Genomic DNA, 27,058 nt, shown 5'->3' with positions numbered 1-27,058 from the left:
TGAAACTAAACCATATGATTAATTTTGATCACAGTGTATATTTGAAGACTCTCTTGACTTGCAGATCAAAGTTTTAATTAATCTTTAAAAATTACTTGTAACCTTCATTGTAAGAGACCATAGCTGCACACCTCAATGGTTGTGGCCTGTTCACATCTGTTCTATCATTTTTGTCCTTCGATTGCATTAAGACAAAGTCTTTGTACCTAAACTGATGGGATTGTTTATAGACTGAATTACATGCACTGTTACTTTGTGTATTCAGTGCCTACATTTCCTTGGGTTTATGGGACAAATTAATATTGCTTATGCTGCACATACAATCTAAGCACTGGGACACCAAATGAAAGCCAGCCTCTAGCAGATCAGGCTACAAGCTGATGTCCCAGTTCTTTTATGGTGCAGAGGAAGAGGAAGGGAAAATGCTGTAAAGTAGGTTTGCCCATCTAGATAATTTATCACATAACTGTTGACTACTTCAAGGGAATCTTATCCCCTCTGTAGGTTGATGCAGTGGACTAATAGTTGTAATTTTACTCTGGAGGAGGGAATTTTGACTTCCAGCATATCATCTGCCTTATGATTTGAATTTCAGTGTGAGGGAAATGGATTTGCCACTACATGACCACACAGTCTGATAGAGGGCCACTCTCCAACCCTTCTGCTGAAAGTGAATCACTGAATATCTATGCATAAATGTCTTGTGAGGTTGAAGAGCCTGTATATAGAAAGGGATTGTTGTGAAGGAACAAGTTGGATGTGGTTCCAGTTTCTTGTGCTGTAGATTTATTTTACCTTGATGACTCTGTGACAGGGAGATCTGTGTTATTTCCGTATCTGGGAATGGATTTGCAGGATTTTATTTAATTTGGCATCTTGGAGGGTGTGAGGTAATACAAGCACTGGGCATATTCACCGTTTGTACCCTGTACTCTGTTAGCTGAATTAACACACTTTGATTGATGCATTGCAATAGTGATAATTTTGTTCTAGTATTCCACCCACTGTATTTAGAAATTGCATGTATGTGGTTGTCTGTTAAAGCAGAGTGGAACTTGGTGTTTTACAGGGCAAGCCTGGAAAAGATGGTGAACCAGGACCGAAAGGAGAACGTGTATGTATATTACTTATTTTCCAGTGCTGTTATATTCAAAGCAAAGAACTGTCTGTGTGTTATAGATAATTGATATTTTCTAGCCTTCTGAATTGTTTATTTGAAGTAGTTGCTTTCAGTGAATTTGTGACTTTTAAAATTTTTAAACTGTGGTGCTGCCTCAGCTAAGATCCTCCTACATTTGTCTCTTCTGGTTTCACTGCCTTCTCCACACAGGGTTTGCCAGGAGGGTTTGGGATTCCAGGACGACCTGGGGAGCCTGGCTTAAAGGTGAGTAGTAGCAGCTTCTGCTTCCCTTCATGCAGAATGAGTTAATAGCTTTTGTGGTGTGTTCATTGAATGCATTAACGCAGTGAATGCACATAAAGCAATATTAATTGAATACTTCTAAGCTGTATGTCATCGTTCAGAGACTGTGAGAAGTCAAAGTGAAGGTTTCCCCAATTTAGATCTGTGTTGATTAATGCAGGTTTTATTTTTACAAGCTCTTTGTCCAGCCAGCAAAAGTATAGGTGTACTTCCCTAAAACCTCCAGTTTCTCTTCAAATAGTGCAAACCAGTACAGGCTTGCAAAGTAATTACTACTGTTGGTTATTACAGCATTCCAGGTACTTACCATGTGGATGTTGTTTGAATCTGTATCAAAGTGCTCATTTGTTGAGGAAATCTGATTTTGTTGGCAAAAAAATCTGATCTGGATTTAAAATGTAAATTCTATTTTGATTTAGGGTGACAAAGGGGAGCGAGGTTATCCAGGACCTCCAGGAAGAGTAAGTAAAATAATTTTTTATTTAATTTTAAACTTAAAATTAAATTAAATTAAATTAAATTTTGTGAAAGTCAAAGTGCTCAAACAATGAAGAAAAAAAGCGATACTATGTATACTCTCATCTTGTTCTCTTCAGAACAAGAGAGTCATGTCCATATTTTTGCTTAATGGAAGCAAAAGTTGGGTGCAGTTCTTTAAAATACATTTGAATTTTGGGAAAGGAACCCTCAAAGAATATGAATTTCAAGTGAATATTACAAGCATTGTTAATCAGTAGACAGTACCCAAAAGACAGTTCAAAAGAGTAAATCTGCCAGTTTCAGTGTTGTGGTTTAACCCAGCTGGGAGCTAAGCACTAGACAGCCTCTCACACACTCAGTATCCCTCCTCAACATGGGATGGGAAGGAGAATTGGAAAAAGGTAAAATTCATTAGATAAGAACAAGTTATTAATAAAAATAAAGTTACTAATAGTAGTAATCAGGAAGAAATGGGAGATAACAAGAGAGAGAGAGAGAGAGAGGAATGAAACCTGAGGAAGACAAGTGATGCACAGTGCAGTTGCTCTCTGCTTGCTGACCAATGTCCACTGAGTCCCTGGGCAGAGATTGGCCATTATACACAGGAAGAAACCAGGGGAGCAATTTATAATTTATTTAACACCTCAAATAAAAAATGGGGTTAGTCAGGAACAAATACATGACTGATGGCACTGCTTCCCAACTGTGGGAACAAATGCTCAATATATGCTAATTTGGCTTGGAAAATTGTACATAGTTCTTGAATATTGTATTGTAAATTTATTGAGCTCAGATGTATTGAGCTCAGATCAATGTTAGCAAAAATTGGCTACATAATATTTTAAAATAAAAGTTAATACAAACCTGATGGATCAGTTCTTAGAGCATGTTAAGTTTTTCTGGCATCATTCTTTTTGAGGAAGATAATAGAAGAACTCTCCACTTAATCCTTAAATCGATATGAAGGCATTTGAGTAGAGTAGGAAATATTTATTTTCTTTGGTAATTCCTCAGCAGCTGCAATCCTCTCACTTGCTGAAATTGCAAGTATAATCAAAACTGCTGAAAATTGTCAATAAAATTAAAATGGCCTCTGTGCCATCAGATGAAGATGGGGGAGATATGATGGCTCAGTTGCATGTTTCTAGTCTTTGTTCTGTGATTTAGATGATAGATGCTGGACCAATAGATACCTTTGGTGAAAAAGGAGACCCTGGAGTTTCAGGTTTGCCTGGAGTGAAAGGTCAAAAAGGTGAAAAAGGTATGTATTTTGTCATGTCTTTTTAATTGAGTTACACTTCTAGTTTTCTCACTAAAGGAAATTAAAATTGTACTGTCTGTGCTCAGGAGCTTTATATGACAGTGTAATGTTCCAGTTATTTGTTTTCAGGTTATCATATTTTGCAATAGCTTGTAGGACACTTCTGGTTCTCAACATAACTAAGATTGCCTTTGAGCTATAGATGAAAAAATGATAAACTGGGATCAGTTTTTATGGCAGTTAAATAATTTAATGAGATTATCTAAGAAGTATGGAAATCAACATGAATATAAGGAGAGTAATTAATGCAGAGAATCTTGAGATTGCTTTGTAAAAGTCAGTAGCTAATTATTTATCCTAAGATTGGCTCGCATATTTTAAAAAAGTCTTCAGTAAACAGAGAAAATCAAGCATTTCCCTTCCCATTTTCCCCGTTACAGACCTTAGCCAATTCAAGAAAAATCACTGGGGAAGTTGGCACACAGCAGGACCTTTTCTCTGAATGTATTTCTTGAAGATATATATAGATTATTTAACTCCTGATTTGATTCTGAATATGAATATGCATGAATATTTCATAATTTCAATTATATCTCCTTAAAGTTCACTTTCACTGGCATTGCAGAATTCATTACCTAATTCAATCTTTCTCTTTTTAAAGGTTTCCCTGGTGCACAAGGAATCCCAGGACCTCCAGGTAGGAAATGATAACTACTGATTTTTTCACATTTGTCATGTGCTCTTGGGTGAACAGTCCTGAGGGATATTCTCCTTACCTGCTTTCAGTTACTGCCTGACTTTCTGAGCACCCAAGCACTGACCTCTCAAGGATCTAATCAGTCCTGCAGACCCTTCCTCTCGATTGCTTTTCTCATATCTCTGATGTGATCCAGCCTTGTTCTTTCTGTTCTGCTCTGATAACTTTGCTGAAATGGAAGGTGTAGTGCAGAGTCTGTCAGAGACAGCCCAGAGAGGATGGCCCCATCGGGCAGGAAGAGTTGTTAACTGGGAATGTGTGTGAGTGTGTGCACATACAGCTGAGTGTGTGTGCTCATGTCTTTGTCTGGCTCTCACTTCAGCTCTCTATGTGTTTGTGTAAGTATAATAAAAAAAGGTTTGAAGGAAGAAATAATACTTATAATCAAAGTCATTCCTGAAAGCTTCCTGCTTTTTTGACTGTGTCACTTGGTCTAATAAAAGTTATTTCTTTTGCCTACAAAATTTGCCTTTTTCAGAGCCTTAACATCTTCCCATCCATGGTAACACTGCTTTTATGTATATAAGTACATGCACATGTGTTTGACCTACACCATGATATTTGCTTTTTAAAAATCAGGCAAATCAACTCTGGAGACCTGACACTTAGGACATCCTGCAGTGATACTACCATTACCTTCCTTGCTTTCATTTTCTATCTTGGCAGTGAGATAAATATGAAATTAATGTGAGCCAGGGTCAGATAGTTAATAGAAATTTTTCACAGGTTAGGGAGAAGATGTATATATACCACAGGCTGTAATGATAGCTCTTATTCTATAATTACTCTACAGAGATTGAGCTTTGTGTGACTTCTGTATCTTCCTGCAGTGTTGCAGATGACTCAAAATGTTTTAATGGTCAAGTGTAGTGATGAGTTGTGAACTGAAAGTCATTAAAATATGAAGACCTGTGTGACTGTACAAATAGCTAAAAGGAGATCTTAAGCAGGGGTTTTGGTAGTTGTTTATTTGCTTCTCTTTATTGGCTGTTCTTCACTTATTATTCTTACAATACATTTTCTTTTTAGCATTCCTTAAATCTGCTAGCATTGTTGAGTACTTATTTTTTGAAGTTATCAGACATGCCCTCCCTTTCTAGGTATGTTCTAGATTTGGTTTGTTATGAGGTAAGGAAGTGTGCAATAGTTTCTAGGTGGAAGAGCTAAGTTAACTCCAGTCTTCCCACTATTTACTACCCAGCAAAATTGTGTCCAACTAAATCTCAGAAAAGCACTTGATACAGATGAGGTGTGTTTGTCTAGGGACCTAACATAAGTGAGTTTCTCTCAGCTGTAGTGGGTATACAAACCCCATTTTTTTTATAAATCACCAGTATTTAAAATTCAGTGCCTTTTTTCTTTTGCATTAACATTTTTCCATTTCTCTCCAAACCCCGTGAAAGTTAATGTGTTGATAATGTTGCTGTCTTTTCACTTGTCATTTTTACATGTATGTTTTACTCCGTCCAAAGGTCGACCAGTTCCAGACAGGGTAGGATCACCTGGTGTCCCTGGAGAGAGAGGTGAAAAAGGTGAAAAGGGTTCTCCTGGCTTCCCTTCACCTGGAAGCCCTGGAAGAGATGGTTTCCCAGGTCCCCCTGGTTTGCCTGGCCCACCAGGACCTCCAGGCAAAACAGGTAGGTAAAGCCCTTGGTTGCTTTTCACCTTTAAGACTCATAATGCACATTAAAAAAAGAAAGAAGAGACAATATTATAAAAGCTATTATCAGGATGCATCTGTGTCATGGAAGAAACATATCTGAATTGTTGATGAACCAAGTAAAAGCTGTTGCACAGTGTAGGAAGTCACTTGTTTCCTTACTGGGAAAGGACAAGGATTCTTTCCTAAAGAAATACTTCAAATATTTCTAAAAAATTCATTGTTAATTATTAGAATATAATCAAACAATTGATCTTAATTCACATTAATTTGTTCTATGCCCTGTTGTGCCAATGTAGTGATACTTGTATGTTTTCAGTTTAAAAAGTTTCAGATGCTAATAGTGTTCTTAGCATAAAAGATAGCTGTTTAGTGTGATGATTTTTCAAGTCTGCAGTACCAGTTTGTGTAACAGATTGAACAGGTGTGAGAACTGCTGTGTGAGGTACTAGTTTGCCAGAAGATTTTATTTTAAAATAAAATTATCTTAGAGGACAATGGGATCATAGAAGGGCTTGGGTTGGACTAAACCTTAAAGATCATCTGGTTCCAACCCACCAACACAGGCAGGGATGCCACCTACTAGATCAGGGTAAACACATGCTTTATGGAATAAATGAAAAGCCAGTAATGACGTGAAAAGTAAAGAATAGCATCAGTAGTAATGATAACAACATTGCACACATTTTATTAGATTGTGATAAAGAAATTTTAAAGAGAAGAATGTTTTTGCTCTGCAATGAAGCAATAACCAAGTACATGTGGAAGTGGTTTATGCTAAATAGTTCCTTAAAACTAATGTTTTAACTCACAGAAAACTTTTACTATAGGTGATACTGATATTGTGAGTTCAATTATCATTCTAATATCATATCTAATGATATCCCTGTTACAATAGTTAAGGTACTTTAAAGCTATTGAAAGAAACATTATTCTCTATGGAATTCCTAAACCAAAGATACTTTGTTCAAAAACAGGGGAAGATGCCTGGTTGTTGCTGTGTTTGCCAGTGAAGCAGTGCAAAATCCAGCATGTAGAATATGGAATTAAATAGCTAAATCTTACATTTTCCTAAAAATGTATACTTTTCATACAAATTATTGTCATTGCTTAATTCTACTCCTTCCCCAGATATTTCTTTAGCCTTCTTCAAGTACATAATGGGAAGCAATTCTTTTTCATTTAACTTGTTTTACAAACTTCACATTAGCATTTGGCTACTGGCTTTGGCCATAATGATGTCATATTATCTTGGGTCAGATCCTGCATCATATCTTCAAACAGAACAAGCACTATTTATATTCTTGTATCAAGCCTAATAAATATTCTCATTTGTTACCTATTTCAGATCCTAACATATGAAGTTTGTTGTTTTTAGGAAGCCTGATCAGTGTGAAGAAGTTAAATAGATGTTGATGAGCTGCTCTTACCTAGAAAGTTTCTTAAAATGTTGGAAAAGAAAATTCAGGGTACAACAAAACCTTCTTAATGAATTTCTTCTTAACATCAATAATCTCCATTCTCTTCAGGGTCAAAACATCAGTTTTTCATCACTCATGATGCTTTTCCATGACAAAACTTAAAATGAAAATAGATTTTATGTTGAAATTGTTTGTAACCTTATTATGGCAGAGCCTGTCTTTTCTCTGTAATTCTCAGGGTTTCTTAAGCAGTGTATATGGAATAAGAATATAGAATCCCAGTTACATTTTTCCAAGTAAATCAAATAAAGGAGTAAAATACTATCCTGAGTTACCACGTTTCATAGGTAACATTTCAGGTATAAATGCAACCCTTTAATGGAGACTTGCACTTGTCAAAACAATATTCTTTATTGCAATTTTATTTCAGATGGAATTGATCAGTGCCAGCAGGGAGAACCTGGTGCACCAGGTAGTCCTGGACTTCCAGGGAGAGATGGATTTCCAGGAGAGATGGGAGAGAAAGGTAATATTTTAAAGTGATTCTATTCTAATGCTTAGTAGGCTTGAGCTTGTATATGTAAAGAGGCTGAGCAAATTAGGCTGGATTGAGAGAAGGTGTACCTAAAGTTGGTTAAATAGTTCATAGACATGGAAGAGGTGTCTTGATTCTCTGGTGAGTAAGGAAGGATATTGTATTTTGAACTGTGTGATATGCACTTCTCTTGGCCTGCTCGTTGCTGGAGAGTGATAAAGGATGGCCCAGGGCTGCAAGAGGAGCAGAAAGGGTTCAGTGTAGCTCTATGCAGTGTAAATGTCGCTGTTCAAGGCAATTCAGGGTGTGAATTCTGAGATGCAGATTTAAAGAGGGGCTAGGTGAGCTGAGAATGAAAATAATTCATGAATCATTGCCATGAGTATAATTGAAAATAAAATTTTAACACCTATAGACAGCCTTAGGTTGGACATTAGGAAGAAATTCTTCACAGAAAGGGTGATTGGGCAATGGAATGGGCTGCCCAGGGAGATGATGGAGTCACCATCCCTGGAGGTGTTTCGGAAAAGGCTGGATGTGGCACTGAGTGCCATGGTCTGTTGACATGGTGGTATTTGGTCATAGGCTGGACTCAATGATGGCAAAGTTCTTTTCTGACCTAACTGTGGGATTCTGTAAATAGGACTGTTAGTCATGTGTTTTAGCAGCATTGACTAAATGAACATTTAAAAAAAGTGCTGTACTCGTTTACATGGTGGTTGCTCCTTTCTAATCTCATTCTGTTCACTGTTTTTTTTTTTTGGTTTTTTTTTTGCAAAATTATAGTGACTATAGAAGTTACCCTTTTTCTGTTTTAATAATTTTATTTTCCCTTTATCCACTGAGTGTTCCTTTTCTTCTTTTTGATCTTCTTCAACCTGGTCCCCTTTTAACCATTATTTTAAATATTAATCTTAGGATAAGACTTTGGTTGATTTTCATGCCATTCCTTTAAAAGTTTTAAAGAATTTTGAACATCAACTTGCTGATATTTTCTCCTTGAAGCATGGAATTAGAAGTAGCAATTTATTTAAATATTAAATTGACATTTGCCCTGAATCCACCTGGTTGCTGTTGTCTTGAATCTTTTTGTTGTTATTCATGTTCTTTGTTGTTTTCTTTTTTCAGGTGACAAAGGTGAAGCCTGTACCTTGTGTGATCAAGTAGGACCTCCTGGACTTCCAGGACCTCAAGGGCCGCCAGGTCCAGCAGGTAAAAACTCCTTAATCACCCAAGAATGAGCTAAATTGTAGGCTAAATTCTAAAAAATGCAGCATGCATAAGAAAATTAATTACATTTTGTCCCACTAATCAAATTGTTTGTGAAACTAATGAAAGGACTAATGAAAGGAGAGTGGCATATTCCTATTTTTGGCCTGATTCCAAATTTCAAATACAATCAACTAGAATTACCAGGGAAGCAGAAGCTGGCCACAATGAAGGGTCTTTGCAAATTGTGGCTTAAATAATTTCACAGTGAGAAATAATGTGGGAACCATTTGCCTAGGCTTGACAGTGACCCATACATTTGTTTCCAATTACAGCACTAAATTCTGTGGCCCAAAGATAAAATTATTTTTTGCTACCATATAAGAGAAGTGCCACATGCCAAAAATTGTACTATACTTAATGTTTCTTCTGGTGCTGTTCAGAAAATGAATGTGGTTTAGTTAGTTTCAGTTCTGCATTGGTTACATGAATTGGTAAATTCATTCCTAACTCAAATGATTCATCAACTTCCAAGTTTATGAATGCAGGCATGCAACACAAGTGCATGAATCAAGACAGCTTCACTGGCTTTAGCAGCATGATATTGGTGTACCTGGGAATGGAATGAGACCCTTTACAAGGGATCACAAAGAATTCCCATACAATGAGCTACTCGTGTGTAATATATTTTGTGCAGTATATTATATTTTGTGTAATAATTTAAGCCATATTTTTGTCTCTCTGAAAAGGTTTTCCAGGACAAGCAGGTTTCAAGGGTGACAGAGGCTTACCTGGACTTGATGGCCTTCCAGGGGTGCCTGTAAGTAATGCCTTGCTGAATACTACATGTCCTGCTAGGCATGTGATCAAAACACATGTGATGGTCAGTGTATCAGTGTGGTTGTGTAACAGTTCTGTTTAAAAACAAACAAACCCCCCCCCACCACCAAAACAGTGCACTGATATGATAAAATTAGGGTTAATTATGCCTAATAAAATAACATAAGAAGAAGTGGGTTTGAACTGTAAGAGCTAAAAAAGAGCTGTCAGATATTGGTTATGCTTCTGAATTTATCCATCATAAGAGCTTGGTGGGACACATGACTTTCTGCCTGAGCCAGCCAAGCAGCAGAGCTGGGTAAAGATTAGGATTTCTCAGGATGCAGGTATTCCCTGACCTTCTAAATTGTTCCAATAACGTTTTGCTGGTGAGTACAAACATATTGAGAGAGAGACAGTGCCATCTAGTGTAGTTTAAGCAATCTAATGTTAGCATGCAGCATATTGGCAGTTTTGCTGAATTTTGAATGATAGAATAAGAGAAAATGCTGAATTAGGAGGGGCTTATCTGGATCATTGGGTCCAACTCCTGGTCCTGTGAAGAACATCCCAAACATCACCCTGTGTGCCTGAGAGAATTGTCCAAATGCTTCTTGAGCTCCATCAGGCTGTTGTTGTGACCACTTCCCTGGGGAGCCTGTTCCAGTGCTCAGCCACCCTCTGGATGTAAAATCTTTTCCTGATATCCAGCCTAAACTTCCTCTGACTCAGCTTCATGGTGTTTCCTCAATTCCTGTCACTGTTGACAAGACAGGAGAGATCAGTGCCTGCCCCTCCTCGTCCCCTCATGCAGAAGTTGTAGATGGATATGAGCTGAGCTCCCCTCAGTCTCCTCTTCTCCAGGCTGAACAAATCAAGTGACACCAGCCGTTCCTCATAAAGGCTTCCCCTGCAGATTCTTCACCATTCTCATGGCCTTCCTCTAGATGCTCCCTAATAGTTTCATGTTATTTTTATATTGTGGCACCAAAAACAGTATTCAAGGCTGCTCCAGCTCAGAGCAGAGCAGGACATTACCCTCCCTTGCCCAGCTGGCCACGCTGTCTCTGATGCCCCCAGGACAGGGCTGGCCCTCCTGGCTGCCAGGGCACTGCTGGTTCATGTTGAGCTTGCCACTGGCCAGGACTCCCAGGTTCCTTTCCACAGCACTGCTCTGCAGCCTCTCACTCTTTGGTCTATCCACACGCTCAAGGATTGCCCCATCCCACCTGCAGAATCTGACTCTTGGCCCTTGTGCTGGTGATTGCCCTTCTCTGTGATTTGTTTCTCTCTGCAGGGTCTTTCTGCCCCCAAGGGAGCTGACAGCTCCTCCCAGTTTATTGTCACTTGCAAACTTACTTAGTATTCCTTCAAGTCCTGCATCCAGGTTGTTAATGAAGATTTTGGGAAGTGTCTGCAGTATGTTCTGTAAAACACAATTAGTAAACAGGAAAGTTAAATACTTTTGAAGAAATAAAGCAAAGCTGTGAAAGTGGGTAGCATCCTAATAAGATTACTTGTAAATTATGTTGAGGCAGCACAACATGACTCTCACGAAGGCCAGAAAGCAGAACAGCTGTAAGTGTAATACTTGTCTAAAATGTAACACAAATGACTCCTAGATGAGCAGTGTACTACCACAGCTACATTTGACCTTGTCAGAGTCCATTTAAGTGCCCTTATGGACACTGAGGTTTGCTGTAAAAACCTACCTTAGCACACATGTTCCTGTAGCATAATGTGGGTTTTGACACCATTCCTACTGTGAGTAGACTGAGTCTTCCCAGACCTCTTCTCCGCAAAGCTGCCTGTTTCCTTACAGCTGATCCTTTCTGGCAACATAACTTCCCAGTGACATTCCTGTGCACTGGCTTTATCACACACTGGAGTTACATGAGCTCCCTCTATCACCAGTGGTGAGAGAGAGGTACCTTCAGAAGTAAAAAAACCAAAAAAACAACTGTATGAATTTATTACTAAGGAATTTGTTTCTCTCCCTGAAGTATAAATAAAGCCTTGTTGCCTGAATTCAGACAATGAACGTTGACTAAGATGAATTCCTTATCTATTGCCACCACAATAAATTGTATTACCCAGTGGCTGATTGTACTATAATATCAATGGGATCCATGAAAGAAACTGTGGGGAAAAAATGAAAAATATTCTAATATATTTAAGCTTTTTTGTTGTCTGTCATTTGTTCTTGGCACATGTTTTGCGACACCTTTATATTTTACTTTTATTGCCTCGTAAGTGCTATTCATGTCTTTAATCATACAAGGACTGGCTGCTGTTCTGAATGCTTTTAAGCTTGTTTTGCTCCGCAAAGTTCAGCCAGGTGGTGATCCAGCATATAATTTAACTTGGAAAAACTACATAGGGGCCAGCCTTGCAAGCTGACATTGCTGACAGCCATGCCAAAACATCAGAGTCTAATTCAGAACACTCCAATGCTAATGAAAAGATTACCATTGACCATGTTCTGGTTCAGGCTGAAGTAGAGGGCACACATGAGCTGTACATAGTGGACATTGCCCATGAAGTTTGTGTTTTACTATCCTAATGATAGCTCTGAGTTACTAGAAATTATAGAGACTGTTCCCGTAAGAAAAGTTCATTCAAGTCGTAGAAAATATGTAGGGGAAAATGTAAATTCTGGAAATCCTGTAGACATATCATTAGGTAGGTAGTTTCTTTCCAGAGGAAGTTGCAAAACTATTTTCTGAGCACATGCATTATATTCTGATATTACCAACTGACTGCGTCATCTGTTCAAAGTCGATGAATATTAATAATGATGAATATTAATAATGATTGAACACATGTATTCACATCCTCTGAATGTTATTTATAAACTACACAAGGGAGAATCTTTCTGCTTCAAAGACTGCTGTGTCTTGGAAAATATTCTCATTTGACCTCCTCAGTCAATAACTTGGTGGTTCCCTTAATTTGGATTTGCAATTCAGTTTTTGGAAGTTTGCTTTCTTTTATAGTTGAAGGGTTTGTAGGGCAGCTGATGACATCTGAATTTATGAAATTTCAGGGTCCCCCCGGCACTCCAGGACTTATGGGCAGCCCTGGGCCAAAAGGAGAACCTGGAGATTTTACTTACGATTCTATCCTGAAAGGCGAAAAGGGAGATCCTGGTTTCCCAGGACAACCAGGCACTCCTGGAAGAGAAGGAAGACCAGGAAAAGATGGATTTCCAGGTCCCCAGGGTCCAAAAGGAACACCGGTATGTTTGTTTCTTTATGTTTACATATTGTCCTACTGTGTGTTTATTTATGTTTACTTACTGTGCTATACATTCTGTCTTCCAGATCAGAATGCACATGCTTTTGTGCCCTATACATGCTTTATGTTTATTGGCCTCATTTATTTTGCCACTTCTATTCTTTACCATGAGTAGTGCATTCTTCCTCAGAAGACGATTCCATTTTCACTGGAAGTAGTGAGGAAGACAGTTCTTCAACAACTGACTATTTCAGAGCTAGGTTTTTCAGACCTTTTTTTACATGCCGTGCAAATAAGTAATCTGACTCAAATGCATTCAGCATGGCTTGTTACTTTCAGGACTATAGAGAAAAGGTTCAAACATGGACAGTAGTTTTATCCCTTTCTGCCTTTCTCACAGCTTGATAGTGAGAACTAGTGTGAATGATTTAGCTAGTATTTGGAGATGATTGAACAAATGTAGTTATCCAAGTAGAAATTGTGAAGACAAGATTCAATTCTGCTCTAGCATATTTCTCTTCTTGTGGAAACGAATGCTTTGAAATCTGGCACTGACAGAGTTCAGCTGATGTGAATATGGAGCTGAATGTGAAGCTCATCTCTGCTCCCAGATCCACTACTGGAAACATGGCCTGCATGTAACAGTTAGCTGCATTGCTAGATGTGATCTCCCTGTGCTGTGCCACGTGCAACCTTGTTCTGTTTCCATTGAACTCAGTAGAAAAAAATCCACTTTCTTCAGAATTACAGATTCCTGTGCTAAATCCCAGTTGCAAAATATTCAGAGAGGATGATGTGTTCTGTCTTGCCAGCCAGGCAAGGAGTACACTTATACTTTCCAAAAATTAGGGTACAGCTGGCTTGAAAGGAGAACGTGGTCCCCCTGGCCAACCTGGATTCCCTGGAGTGCGTGGTGAAAGAGGTTTTCCTGGTCCTCCTGGGATAGGTGCTGCAGGATTACCTGGTGAAAAAGGAGACAGAGGCTTTGCTGGAACCCCAGGTTTACCAGGACTTCCAGGTAATGCTATAATGTGTTTAAAAAAAATTTAAAAAAATTAAATTGTGCTCTTTAAATGGTACGGCCTAAAGGATCATCAGAATTTAAGCCTGAAATAAAATTACTTCCTCATTTGAATCAGTGCTCACTTTCACCAGTATAATTGCAAATTTTAGCAGGCAGTTTTCTTGAAGAATTTGCTAGGTGAAATGGGGTGGTTTAGGTTCATCCTAGTTTTTTATGAAGCTTCTACCAAAAAAACTTCATAACAAGTCACTTTTAATGGTATGGATGAACTGATAGTGTTGTCAGGGTAGCAGTCCCTTGTTTTATTTCATCAGTTCCTGTACTCTAACACAACTTTACATTTACAGGAGCAAAGGGCGAAGCAGGACGAACTATATCTCTCCCTGGACCTCCTGGGGCAGATGGCCTTCCTGGGCCACCTGGTTTCCCTGGACCCCAAGGTACAGCAGTCTATTAATCTTTGATTATCAGGGTGGTTCTGTTCCCCAGAAGTTAACCTTTGTGCTAACATTTGCCTTGCTTTTATTTGCAAAGGTGACAAAGGGAATCCTGGGCTTCCGGGTAGACCTGGCCTACCAGGAGAAAAAGGTGCTGTTGGGCAGCCAGGTATAGGGTTCCCTGGACCTCCAGGTCCCAAAGGTAAGATAAAGCTATCCATCTAACAGAGCTGGTGTAACTGGAGTGTGGGTGGAGGCCTGGGCCTGCACTGTCATCCAGCCATAGCTGCATGGGGTTTGGGAGGTGCAGCTGAGGAAACTCCCTTGCAAAAAAGTCAGCCAGCAGCACAGTGAGCATTCTGTCAATAGAGTTCAGCTGCACACTTTGTGTGGTGCAGTGGTGCACCCACAGACAATGTCACAGCTACTGCCAGAATGGAAAGTGATACAGTACAGCATCTTACATTGCAGCAGCTGAAGTTGCTGAGAGATGACCCTTCTGAGAGATGAAAAACACTGCATGTAGTTGGTCCAGGTGATATGCTGATGTAACTGTAACAGCTGTGGGCCAGAGCTTACAACTCTGCTGGGTCCCAGACAGCTGAGAGTAGTTTGGTTACAATTCCAGCTTACTCAACAGAAGTGTAGTCTTCCTTCCATGGCCATTGTCAGCATATGCAAGTATCTTAGAGGGAGTCTAAGTGTTTTGGATTTTTTGAAGATGTATTTCACAGTACTGCTGCTCATTTAGAACTAGATGACTGAACTTGCAGCAGCCACCTCAATCACCAAAATTCTTTTGTGTCTTTGTTATTATTTCTTATGATTCCACACACGAATGAACTGGGAGGGTCAGAAATTTAATAAGGAGAAAGGGCATATTTTTCTCTGTAACCATGTCTGGTTCCTCTGAGAGTGCATTGGGAGCTGAACAGAAAAGGCCCATTGTATCTGTAGAAGAATTGCTGTATGCACTTTGATGCCAGATGAAAGAAATGACACATTAAATATATTTCTTTAAAGGTCCCTTCCATGAACTCAGCTCTGCCCAGTGACATTCTGGGGTCTTAGCCTAAAAGCTGGATCTCTGCCTGCTTTGTCTGAATTTGTTGTGCGTCTGCTGATGTTGACTGAGTGCTATCTTCAAGGGATTTGCAGAGTGTTGTAGGTTTTCCTTCTTGCATTCCCAAGGTGCAGTTCATGGGCTAGCTCTGGCATAGAAGCCTTCTGTATGAAACCCTCAGCAGGACATGTAGAATGTGTTACAAGACATACACTGCACCAAAGGTGTTGATTCACAGGTGGGCTTTGTTGTGCATCCTTCAGACTGATGTCCCCACACATTAGATTGCCTGTTCTGAAGAAGATTTGGGGAACCCAGTTTTGCAGGATGTTTCTTACAAGGGAAGTGAAAGATGAACCCACAAGGCTATTTATTTAAGAAGAGACACTCAGCATTTATTTCTTCTGGGTGGTTGTTTTTCATCAGAAGCCAACTGCTGTGCAAATGTCAGTGCTTGAATTTTTGTTGGGACATTTGCTTACTGGCACACCTAGAAGTTTGACTACCCAGATCTTTGTTAACAGGTCTCTGTGAATAGTTCAGTTTAGAGGCTTAAAGAAACAGCAGACTTACAGATAGAGAGGGTAATGATGTGACTATTGTTTTGTTTTGCTTTGTCTTATAGGTTTCCAAGGTCAGCCTGGCTCACCTGGTCTGCCAGGAACCCCAGGAACCCCTGGACTGGATGGTTTGCCTGGAGTTCCGGGTTTACAAGGCCAAAAGGTAGATGTCAGCTGCTGATACTGTTATCTGTGACTCCCCATATGATAGGAACATGTGCAAGGAAAAACTTTAAAAGTTGACCAAACTGCCTTTCATTTTGTGTTTGCCACTGTGCACACAAGGGGACAGAATAGATGGATAAATGCTTGGCATTAACACTTTTAAAGAACTTACAGCTCTCCCCTGAAGTCATGTACAGAGGTCTGTACATTAGCTCTATACTGATGATTTAAATACATTTAATAAATGATTTCTTGGTTTTGATGTGTAATCTGTTAATTGTGTTTCTTTGGCTAGGGTGAACCTGGTGTAGGTCTACCTGGCCCTAAGGGATTGCCAGGCCCCCCTGGCCCGGCTGGCATCCCTGGAGAAAAGGGAAGTCCAGGACTGCCTGGTTTACGTGGCGAACAGGGCTTTCCAGGCATACCTGGACAACAGGGATTCAGAGGTAATGTCACTGGAAAAATACAGTTCTGTATTTGTTATTTCTTTTTAAAGTCACTCTCCTGCAGATGCAGCGAGAAGTCTATTCATTACTGAAATATCCTACTGATATCTTGTGGAATTGCCCCGTTCCCCTCTCGTTTTTTCCTACCACCCACCAGTAGCAAATGCTAGCAGCAAAGACCAGCCCTTCTTCCAAGGCCAGGCTTGGAGGTGTTAGTGGCTGAATGAGGTCTCCTTAGCCATATGCTTCTAAAGCACCTTGTCTGGCATCTTCAGCAAGGAAGATGTCAAACAGCATCAGAGAATGCTTGGTCTATGTTCCTCCTGTCTCCCTGCAGGTGACCCTGGTCTCCCAGGTCTCCAAGGCTTGCAAGGCCCTCCAGGTGCACCAGGGGTGGGCCCTCCAGGATTGCCAGGACCTGCTGGGCAGCCAGGACCCCAGGGACCACCAGGTGAGCAGAGAATACTCCCATGATGCTGCTTAAGAGCAGAATTTTGACATAAGTGGATAACACAGGTAAAAGGGTTTCTTGAGAACTTTTTGCAGTGTGAAGTTGATAGGGGTAGATGGGGGGGACATAGTGCAGGGTGAGGCTTCCTGAGAGGATTGCTGGCATTTGGATTAGTCTCCTTGGGTTATTTGATAGGTAATAAATATAGGTTCAAAGCCTCTCTTAGGAAATGAGGACTGGTTCTGCTGTCTGCCTTTGAGTCTTCATCCCCCATGCCATTTAATTTGTGAATCACAGGTGGATGTGGTCAGATACACTTATTAATGGTTTTCCTTGTTTTTTGTTAAGAACTAATCCAGTATCTTCTCTTTTTCCTAGGATTTCCTGGAGTAAAAGGAGAAAGGGGCTTCCCTGGTGTCCCAGGTCTAGATATGCCAGGACCTAAAGGGGATAAAGGTAGCCCGGGCCAGCCAGGAGTCCCAGGCTCTGTGGGGTTACCTGGCCTGCCAGGTCCACAGGGGGCTGTTGGACTGAAAGGATCAACAGGTAAACACCTTGTCCCTCAGAAATCAGCATCTTTGACAGCTTGTTTTATTAAGTTGTTGCAGCACACCCTCTCACTCAGTTAGGAATTGATTGATCAAAGAGCCCAAGCTTGGGAAGATGCATGGACTGATATCAGTGAAGCAGCTCTGTGCACGTGTAACTGCACTGCTGCTGCTGAAGTCCTTTCATGGACCAAATCCAGCAGGTTGAAGGAGCTAGCCTTCCTCCTCTAGTAATGAAAGGGGATTATTCTGCACAGTTTTAGTGACAGAGTATGGTTTTAGTAATGCCTTTGTTAATGACAACATTGTTTGGTGTAATAGGAAGTCTTAAGAATTTGTCAAAAACCCATTACAAACTGTTTTCTTCTGGTCTTCATAATACTGTTTTTATTGTTTTCTCTATTGGGCTGTTTTAGTTTAATCATCTTTGTCCCATTTTTCCTTAAGTAGTGAAATTCCTAATATGATAGACAGTAAATAGTTCTGTTTCATGTACTTCTTTGCACTGCTTGCTTTATTTTTGTTATTAACTCTTCTTCTTTGGCTTCAGGACCCAAAGGAGAAATGGGAGTTATGGGAACTCCTGGACTGCCAGGAACTCCTGGACCAGTTGGAGATCGAGGGTTTCCTGGTGAAAAAGGTAAGAGAGAGATTTTCTCAAAATAAAAACTGCAAACCCCACACCTTTTCCCCAACAGAAGTTGGGAAATAACCAAAGGTAAGGAGTATACTTGGCCTAAGGAACCGTTTCTGTCAAGAGACTTTCCTCTAAGTTAGAAATAGTATAAAAGGCCACATCCTTGGAGCAGTCATGAATTTGGGCACCAAAATATGATTTTTGATCAATTTTTCAAGTACATAAGGATTTACTAGGTGGGGCTGCCATAGGTATTGCTCCAAGAAAAATACACTATTTGAAATTATTAAAAGCCAGCAGGAAGGTCTTAATTAAGAGCCTCAGATAATGCTCTGTATTACTGCCAAACCCCTGTCCTTATTGTTTCAGGAGTTTAAAACTAATGGCTGGGAAGTGGGAAAAATATGTCAACTTTCTGACAGGGCTATTGTAAAGTATAAAAAACATTCATAGGAGCTGTTCCAGAACATGGTATTTGGTGTTCAAAATCTGAATAAATAGCTAATTTAATTTGTTGTTTTCTACTAAATATCCTTGCAAATATTTAAATGCCCCTATAACATTCAGTGCTGTCTCTTTGTAGGTAGCCAAGGTTTCAAAGGTGTGATTGGACCACAGGGTGATCCTGGTGTTAAGGGAGATAAAGGTGAAGCTGGTCTCCCAGGAAAACCTGGAACAATAGACAACATGGACATGGTTAGCCTCAAAGGCCAGAAGGGAGATCAAGGAGAAAAAGGTAACTTTATTCTCTAACTGTGAATAAGTGGAATTAACACTCATATGCTACAAAGCAGCAGTACTTTGAATTCAGTTTTGCATTAGTTTTAGGCAACAGTTTTTAAAATAAAAGAGATTCACACAGCAAATATAGATATTTTTCTGGTGTTTTTCCACTCTATTGAAAAAAAGATTAATCACAGAGCAGAGGGGTTTTGTTTGAATAGAAGAAGTTCAATTTGTCCTTTTATAATTGATTTTACCTCTTTAATCACAAGGCTCTCTGAAAATAAAAGAAATTTTAAAAGTAAAACTAGAGCTTTCCAGAAGGGAAAAGCTTTAATGTAAAACATGTACTTGTGGCCATGAAGATCAACTGATAGTGTAAGAAAAAAAATGAGCAGTCTTTTTTTACATATGTTTCTTGTGACCTGAAGAAAATTCAGGAAAGAAATGCCTTTATGTCACTGATACCAACAGATCAACTTATATCAGTTTATAAATTGCTGGAGGTACACAGGAAAAAGGCAATCAGTTTTCTCTTTAGAAACTTCATGGTTATAGATTTGTTAGCTTTGTTAGAGAATATATTCTTCTTGGATTTTTAGTTTTACTGATGATTGATAAATTAGTTATTTGAAATAATTTTCTCTCCTGTATTTATTTTCAAAGAAAAAAATTGTGTATATTTTGCATATTTTTACTTTTTTTCTTACTATAAATTACTTTTTACTTTAAAAATAAGAGTTTTTAATAAATGGTAACTTATTTGCTTAAAATAGAAGTGTAGAGCTTAGATGGGAGCTACTGAGATCTTGTGGTCTTTAATTTCTCTCAACCAAGTCCTTCAGGCTTTAGAGTAGTATATCATGTTTTCTGAGACAATTATCATTCTTTTTACACTTTTTGATTTCTCCCCAGTTTGGCTGCAGCATTTTTAGAATGCGCATTGCTGAAACAAGCAAAGTACTTAAACACAGGCCTGGCTAGAATTAAATTTCCCTTTCTTGAAACAATAGCTGGCTGAGTTTGTGATTAGCTACAGTTCTTAGTCCCTTAGTTCTGGACTGCTGCCTGTGTAATAATTTTAAATTTTGTATGCGTGTTTTTGACTTCTTATATCACACACGTGGTGCATTATGCTTTTTGATTTTCACTGTGATGATTTTCAAGCTTCACTTCAACTCTTCAAAATCCTTCTGTAGTCTAATCCTGTCCTCTTTTGGAGCCTTTCCTTTTGAGTGTCATCTGTACATTTCATCAGTGTATTCCAGGGCAGACTCTTTTCCAGTTTGACAGTGAATCACTAATAACTGTGTATTTGAACTGTGGAAACAGGAGAGTATCCCAGTCTTAGCTGCCTCTTATCTCCATGTCCTGGCTAATTGTCAGAAGGAGATCTGGGCTCACGTGTTCTGGTTGGGTCTCAGAGAAACCTGGGCATGTGGGTAAGTAGTGCCTTGCAGCTTGGGCAGCCAGGGACTGCAGGGGAGGGCGTCAGCAAGAGAGGAGTGAGTACATCTGCCCTTCAGCTGAGATGCAGCTTCTGAGACTACTTTTAGTAAAGCTCACAGCCTATAAAGACTTCATCTAGATTATTTTTTTCTCATTTGCTTCTGATCTTGATGTGTACAGTGGTATGTAAAGTCTTAAAACCACCTAGGTTGTTTTCACTATTTCCTTATCTACTACTGATATGTAGGGTGATTATTTTGTTTCTAGAAATCTAAATTAGACACAATTGTTATATGCAAATAAACAAACCTTTGCTGAGAAATTCAAATGGTTAATTTCTTTGGTTTCTAATTTACTAATCTGTCCAGCACTAACAGCGCATGCTTGCAAACTTCTACACTCTACCTTTTCCTGACCACATGCTGGCTACAGATTGGCCTGGCTCACACAGCCTAGAAGAGTAGGTTCCAAACAGATTCCAGCCTGCAAATTTCTGCTGTTTTCTCATCCTTTCCAACCAAAATACACTAAGTACCAGCAGAGAAAAATAATTTAATTATACTCTGTAACTTTGCTGATATTTTGGCTGCCTTCATTCCTCTGGACATGAGTATCGCAGTAATGCTTTTAGAAGCTTCCAAAATACAAACTGTGAAGAGAAGACACAGAATTTTTATGGCATATTATCAGTGATGCTTAATGAAAAAATGTGGGTTTGGACATCTTGAAATGTTTTTAATACTTACTGTTTTAATAAGCTGCTTACTTAAAAACATTCCATGACCTCAGTAACCTGTTGTCCTGCAGCTCTATGCAATACTAACAGAATTGTTTATGACCAAAAGGCATGGACATAAAGTTGGAGAAGAGGCACACTAGAAAGTAAGAGATCAAGCCTCCTGAAGGTGCTTTAACATTAAATGGAGCGGGGGAAACAACAAATTTCTGGCTGTTTACTTTGTTCATGTGTGCCTTTTTAGAGAACTGAGCAGTCAAATCAATAATTTCTGTTAACACCTGTCGGCCACTTTTCAAATAACTCATTAATCTAACTCAAACACACATTAATTCCAATTTCTTTTATAGATGTAACTTGCTTTGTAATTTGCACAGACACCCATAAAATTACAGTAGTTTTCAGCCTTTTCTCAGTACTGGTTTAATGATTGGAAAGTTGTATTTTACTCAGCCATTTCCTTGTTCAGCAGAGAGAAGCATCAGTGATCAAAAATTAACGAGAAGGATTGTTATATGTAATTACATTAAATTGTAATAAAACTGATCTCACTGTGTTCTTCGTTTTGGTGTCCAGGGGACCATGGAGCAACAGGAGAAAAAGGGCTACGTGGGGATTATGGAGAACCAGGAATTCCAGGGAGAGATGGTGAACCCGGTACTCCAGGACAACCAGGTATTTCCGAAGCTAACAGCACACAGACTGTTTGTCAGGTATTTTAAACCTTGTTAATGATGGGATTCTTGATTTCTCTGTTGTCCATAGGACCAAAAGGTGATCAGGGCCCCCCAGGATACCCAGGGGATCCAGGAGTTCCAGGACAAAAAGGATCGGTTGGTGAAATGGGTCTGCCAGGTACTGATTGCTAGGAGTTTCTTCTTATTTTTTTCCTCAATTAATATAGAGCATTATGAGAAACCTGTATGGAATAATTGTTGATGTAGATCTACTAAACAATGGCACTGTTTGCAGTGACTGAATGTTAGGCTTTTGGGACATTGCTTTTCAATCCTATTGTGGTATACAAATAATGGTTTCCTAAGTTTCTACACACAAATCCTTTAGCTGGATCTTTAGGTTTTCTGTATTTGTTTCAGGCAGGCAGTTTTTTGAGTGGTGCCTGTTTGTCTGTCTCTGATAGTCTGTGAGCTGCATGGTGTATTTTCCCCCTTCTGAAAGGTTTGGTGAGCTGCTGTGTACTGACTGTCAATTACGAACTGTCGAGGTGTGGGAATAAAGTTGTTGTGGAAGGGATTAGCAAAGAATAAAATGGAAAAGAACCTATAACTCAACATGGAAACTTTGTCTCCATTGGGACAGCCTTATGTCTAGCATATTTAGAAAATCAAACATGAAAGTCTGAAATTATAAAAGAGGACAGAAAACATGCTGCAGAAGAGTCACTTTGTGGTACTATTAGAAATTAATCAAATAAAAATAAAGTTTTATTCAGTTCATATTTTTAGCAAGATCTTTGTTTGCTCTGAATCCAAGATTATGGCTGTCTTCTATGAGTAGAGTTGATCATCCCATAAAATGTCCCATTTAGAGAGTGAATCTCAAAATATAATTTACTTCCTTTCATAGCTCTGAATAGCTGAAGCAACACTGAAACATCACTGTCAACACTGCTAAGGTACCACTGGTTCTGATGTACCCATTTTTCCGTTCCCTTTACTAGGAACACCTGGAGAAAAGGGTCTTCCTGGAGTACCAGGTGCACCGGGCACACCAGGATTCCCTGGGCAAAAAGGCGAAAAAGGAGACAAAGGAGCGCCAGGTTTTCCTGGAATTGGCTTTCCAGGGGCTCCTGGTGAGAAGGTATTTATACTCCTAAGGATTTGGTTATCTCTACCAAGCACTTGAAAAGATGCTGTTGGCCTTTAAGCTGTTTTGTTATATTTTCTATTATGCTAATTTAACTGCCATATGAAAAACTTGAAAGGTGTGCATATGTGCAGGTTTAGATGCATTCTGTTTGATGGAACCAGTATCCCCAGTGTTCTTTTTTATTATCTCTGCTCAAAATAGGCTCATTCACAGTCCTAGAAATGTAGGGAAGGGGAGAATTTAAAAAAATACTAAATCAATAATGTGAAAAGGGCATTTTACAAACAGGGAAAATAATCCCACTAAAATAGTGTTACTGTATTTTTACAAAAATACTATACAGTGCTCAGATACTACTGAAAAGTGAACTGTGTTAATACTGTCTGTAAAGTTTAATTTAATCTCTAATAGTATCTAATAGTATTCTCATTTGTTTCATATTCCTTTTCCTAGCTGTACAATGACAGTTTTAATGAATTTATAAGTAAAAGTGGTAAAAATAATACCTGCTAATCTGGTAGCAAATTTACTGAGAACTCAAAAAAATACTTTTTTTAAGATGATGAAGTGTAATAAGTTAAAAGGCTAATTTTGAAAAGACATATAACCATCCTAAAAATGCATAGAAGACTGCTCATTTTCATATGTAAGTATTAGGCAATTGCTCGATTACTTGAAAAACTCTGATAGTGGAATTTTACACCAAATTTAATCCTAAATTACATTGTGTAGGAGTGGGAAAACAATGGAATTCTTTAAATTCAAATGGATAAGAGAGGTGACATCTACCACTGCATACAGAAAAAACTGTTTCTGAATTCATGTCTGGATTTTATGTGTGCTGCTTCTTCTAGGGAGAACCAGGAAGAACGGGTAGTCCAGGTTTATCTGGAGATAAGGGTGAAAAGGGTAGTGCAGGAATTCCTGGAATGCCGGGTGCCCCAGGTCCCAAAGGATCCCCTGGCATGGCAGGATTTCCAGGCAAGTGTTTATGCTTTTACAAAACAGAAAAATGAAAATAAAAATTATATCAAATATTCCACATGGAAACACATTTTTCTTCCTTTCTTTAGGAAGCCCTGGCCGCCATGGAGAAAAGGGTGAAAAAGGACTTCCTGGCTTAAGTGGGATTCCAGGTTTAAAAGGAGAACCAGGTAAAAAAGAAATATAAACCAAATGAAAGGACACTTAAAATATTGTTTATCTCCAGGCAGTGGCTAAAACAAAATCTTTTGCATTCTACATTAATTTTGGCCCAGATATTTCACAGTGCATTTGTTAATTTCGTAAGCAAGAAAAGACATTGCTTAACAATATTGACATATTTCCTAGGTAAATATGAGTCAGTGTAGTGGGGGCTCATATTTCTTTTGCACTGTTAGAGGAATAGATTTTACCACCTTCCACAAGACCGGTTGTTGTTACAGCCATTACTTCTGTTGTTTCTGAGTTAATTTAAAAACAATTCAGTTGATCTTTATGTCCAAACCTGAATCACCACATTATCATCATTTCACTGCTGTTAGAAAGGAAATAGATTATGGAAGAGAGTAAATCCATTGCTGTTGAGCATTTTTGATCTTGGAGTCTGCTGTTCTCGGTTTTTTGGCTGCAGGACACATCATCTTACTGGACAATGGACTGTGCTGTTCACAAGTCTTTGCTAGAGGTCCTGCATTCTAAACTCACTGAGATTCATAATAATTAGCTGTGTCAAAATCTTTAATATTTGAGCCCTGTCTCAGACTGATTTAATTCAGAAGTAAAATCAGTGAAAAGTCACACTGAAGTCATCATGCAATATCTGTGGGAGCAAAATAAAAAGTTAAGTTTCTCTTGAGAGGGAAAAAAAAAAAGTCACAGTTCAAATGAAAATGTCGATGATTTTTCAGGTGAACCTGGTGTTCCGGGTCCTGCTGGTGCCATTGGTCAGAAGGGTGAACCAGGTTATGATGGGATTCCAGGTGCAGCTGGTGCAAAGGGTGAACAAGGTACTGTGACTGTCATCTTCAGTTCCTGTGGTATGAAAATCCACAGACACAGGCTGCACAAGAGTAGCTGGTAGAGATGTGTACTGGTTTTGAGTCCTTTGGATGAAACCTTAGAAAATAAATTCAGTATTGGTGTCTTACGATCATCCAACATTGCAGTGTGATAATTTAGATGAGCAACTGTGTTTAATCAATGTAATTTTGAAAGAATTTCTTTCACAAAGGCTGGTAATGCTTTAAAGAATTGTGTTTTGGCATTAATTTCAGCCTGAATCTTAGCTGTGAAATAGTGGAGCAGCCTTGCCTTTTCTTTGGGTAGGGTTTTCAGTCATGCAGGACTCATTGTGCTCAATACAATACCAGTACATAACAAACACAGCCTCTGCCCTGAAGAACTTTTGCATAAGCTATTTATTTGGAGTTTGTATTTGCGTAATAGAGTTTTATTCATTACAGGTTAAATGTAAGTACTTTCCCAACTTCTTATTTTTTGCTGTCTCTCTGCTTCAGGTCTTCCAGGTAGAGGACTTCCAGGATTTCCTGGTGCAAAGGGAGACAAAGGTAAAACACTTATTTAAACAATTCTAAACTTCCTTCCCAACATACTATAACCGTGATTCTGTAATGCAGACATTACTTTATACTTCTTTATTTTACATCCTATGCCTTCTCAGAGCAGGCAGAAGCTCTGAGAGGTTCAAATACTGATTTCTGTTACAGTGGCAACATCTTGGAGTTAGATATACCCTAAAATAGGTAATTATTCATAGTGTGGAATTCTCTGCAAGCTGTGGTGTGATGAGGTAATATAAATAACTCCTGTATTTGTGTGCTGTGCTTTTGACTCCAAGTATTTCTGTTTTCCTACTAATTTTGCAAGAATCAAAATTTAGTGAGGTTCTGTGCACCAGACAGCTATAGGTAGTGGTTTTGTGGCCAGGATACTGTAGTAATTTTTTTGCCTGAACCTGTTTTGCAGCCTAGATGTATTAATTGCTAAATTAGTTATTTACTATATCTCAACAGAGCATGCCTATGCTATGCACAGGAGCATGGTGCAGAGATGCAAAAGATAGCAGAGTCCTGCTGAGATCCCACTGAAATTTTTTTTTACCTGGGCTCAGGACTTAATAGCTTGGGTACAGCCACATGGCTATGACAATTCAAGTCCTCTTATGTTCTTTGAAAAGTGTGTCACGACACTGTGCTATGGTTTGATTGGCTTGATTTGGTGCTTGTTCAAGGTGTCTGTAATGCACCATGCTCCAGTTAATGAAATAAGCATATCCTAGACACTAGGCTGCAATAGATGCAGTAGTGAAGAAATGTCAAACTACTGTTGATAAAGGAAATTGTGTATAATGGGGGAATTTTCAGTTTTAATCATCCACAACTTTCCATTGTGGAAAACACAAACAATTCAACTAGTCCATCCATGAAATTAACATGACACAGCAGATTTTGAAGAACTTACACAACTTGAAATATCAATGCCCTACCTCAGTCATTCATTCTATTAATACAGGAAACTTGTCTGGACCATCCAAAGTGATAAACCAGAATTTCAGAATATATTTTATTTACCATCTTAGACTAATTAACACTCGTTAACTACTGTGAAAGCCCTAATGTTAGAGAACTTAATAAATTTAGCAAATGTTCTAATCATAGCTTGGTAGGCATGTAGAGCACTAGATTATGAGAACACTTCTCTCACCTTCCCCATCTCTCATTTTGTCAGCTCAGCTCATTTAAAAATATCTGGGTTTAGAGTAAATATAGATTGTACTTAAATAATTTGTGTTCTAAAGGTATTTCTTTGGTAGCTCCAAAGAAATAAGTCCAGGATTTAAAAACCTTGTTCTGCTCAAGCAGAGACCTAGCGATAGTGTTCTCTATACATTTGGGGGGTTTTTATTATTGTACTTATAGCAGTTTCTCTATATTCTTTTGCTCAATCTAAAACTAGATTGAATTGCAATTGTTAACTATTTTTACAAGCCTGAAAGTAAGTACAACAGGTCTAAATCTAGATCTTAGTATAAAAGTATTCCATTTTTCTCCAGGAGCAAGACCTTTTGTGCTTATTCAAGCGCAACATCCGTTACTTGACTACAACAATAATAATTACTGTGGACTAAGGGTTTGGGGGCTTTATAATCTTTGTGTAAGGAGTGATAGAGGGATGCTGAATAT

General features: G+C 38.8%; 1 protein-coding gene and 1 long non-coding RNA gene across 4 annotated transcripts in view; one reads left to right on the top strand and one right to left on the bottom strand.

The window, feature by feature from the left end:
• Positions 1-27,058, top strand: part of COL4A1 (collagen type IV alpha 1 chain) — a 119,684-nt gene that overhangs the window by 74,706 nt on the left and 17,920 nt on the right. For 2 of the 3 annotated variants that reach the window (XR_010355631.1, XM_064407791.1), the window contains exons 16-41: positions 1,070-1,114; positions 1,331-1,384; positions 1,843-1,884; positions 3,071-3,164; positions 3,826-3,861; positions 5,394-5,558; positions 7,433-7,528; positions 8,666-8,749; positions 9,496-9,566; positions 12,612-12,803; positions 13,652-13,820; positions 14,174-14,266; positions 14,361-14,465; positions 15,952-16,049; positions 16,347-16,497; positions 16,835-16,948; positions 17,327-17,494; positions 18,047-18,136; positions 18,717-18,869; positions 21,618-21,716; positions 21,807-21,896; positions 22,723-22,862; positions 23,726-23,852; positions 23,945-24,025; positions 24,764-24,862; positions 25,373-25,423. Coding sequence is in view for 2 of the 3 variants with exons in the window: in XM_064407791.1 (XP_064263861.1) it covers positions 1,070-1,114; positions 1,331-1,384; positions 1,843-1,884; positions 3,071-3,164; positions 3,826-3,861; positions 5,394-5,558; positions 7,433-7,528; positions 8,666-8,749; positions 9,496-9,566; positions 12,612-12,803; positions 13,652-13,820; positions 14,174-14,266; positions 14,361-14,465; positions 15,952-16,049; positions 16,347-16,497; positions 16,835-16,948; positions 17,327-17,494; positions 18,047-18,136; positions 18,717-18,869; positions 21,618-21,716; positions 21,807-21,896; positions 22,723-22,862; positions 23,726-23,852; positions 23,945-24,025; positions 24,764-24,862; positions 25,373-25,423 (2,707 nt within the window). In the remaining variant the exon portion in view is untranslated. Of the gene's footprint in view, positions 1-1,069; positions 1,115-1,330; positions 1,385-1,842; positions 1,885-3,070; positions 3,165-3,825; positions 3,862-5,393; positions 5,559-7,432; positions 7,529-8,665; positions 8,750-9,495; positions 9,567-12,611; positions 12,804-13,651; positions 13,821-14,173; positions 14,267-14,360; positions 14,466-15,951; positions 16,050-16,346; positions 16,498-16,834; positions 16,949-17,326; positions 17,495-18,046; positions 18,137-18,716; positions 18,870-21,617; positions 21,717-21,806; positions 21,897-22,722; positions 22,863-23,725; positions 23,857-23,944; positions 24,026-24,763; positions 24,863-25,372; positions 25,424-27,058 lie in introns of all 3 variants that reach the window. The other variant, XM_064407792.1, reaches the window with a different exon arrangement.
• Positions 10,025-13,800, bottom strand: LOC135293531 (uncharacterized). Its single transcript, XR_010355634.1, has 4 exons — positions 12,865-13,800; positions 11,278-11,496; positions 10,925-10,991; positions 10,025-10,325 (listed from the first exon to the last, which is right to left on the bottom strand). It is a non-coding gene; the product is annotated as an uncharacterized LOC135293531 (long non-coding RNA).

The sequence above is a fragment of the Passer domesticus genome, chromosome 2, assembly GCF_036417665.1.
Source record: "Passer domesticus isolate bPasDom1 chromosome 2, bPasDom1.hap1, whole genome shotgun sequence".
NCBI lineage: Eukaryota > Metazoa > Chordata > Aves > Passeriformes > Passeridae > Passer > Passer domesticus.
The sequence above is the reverse complement of the archived record's forward strand: the minus strand, read 5'-3'. Positions and strand labels throughout refer to the sequence as shown.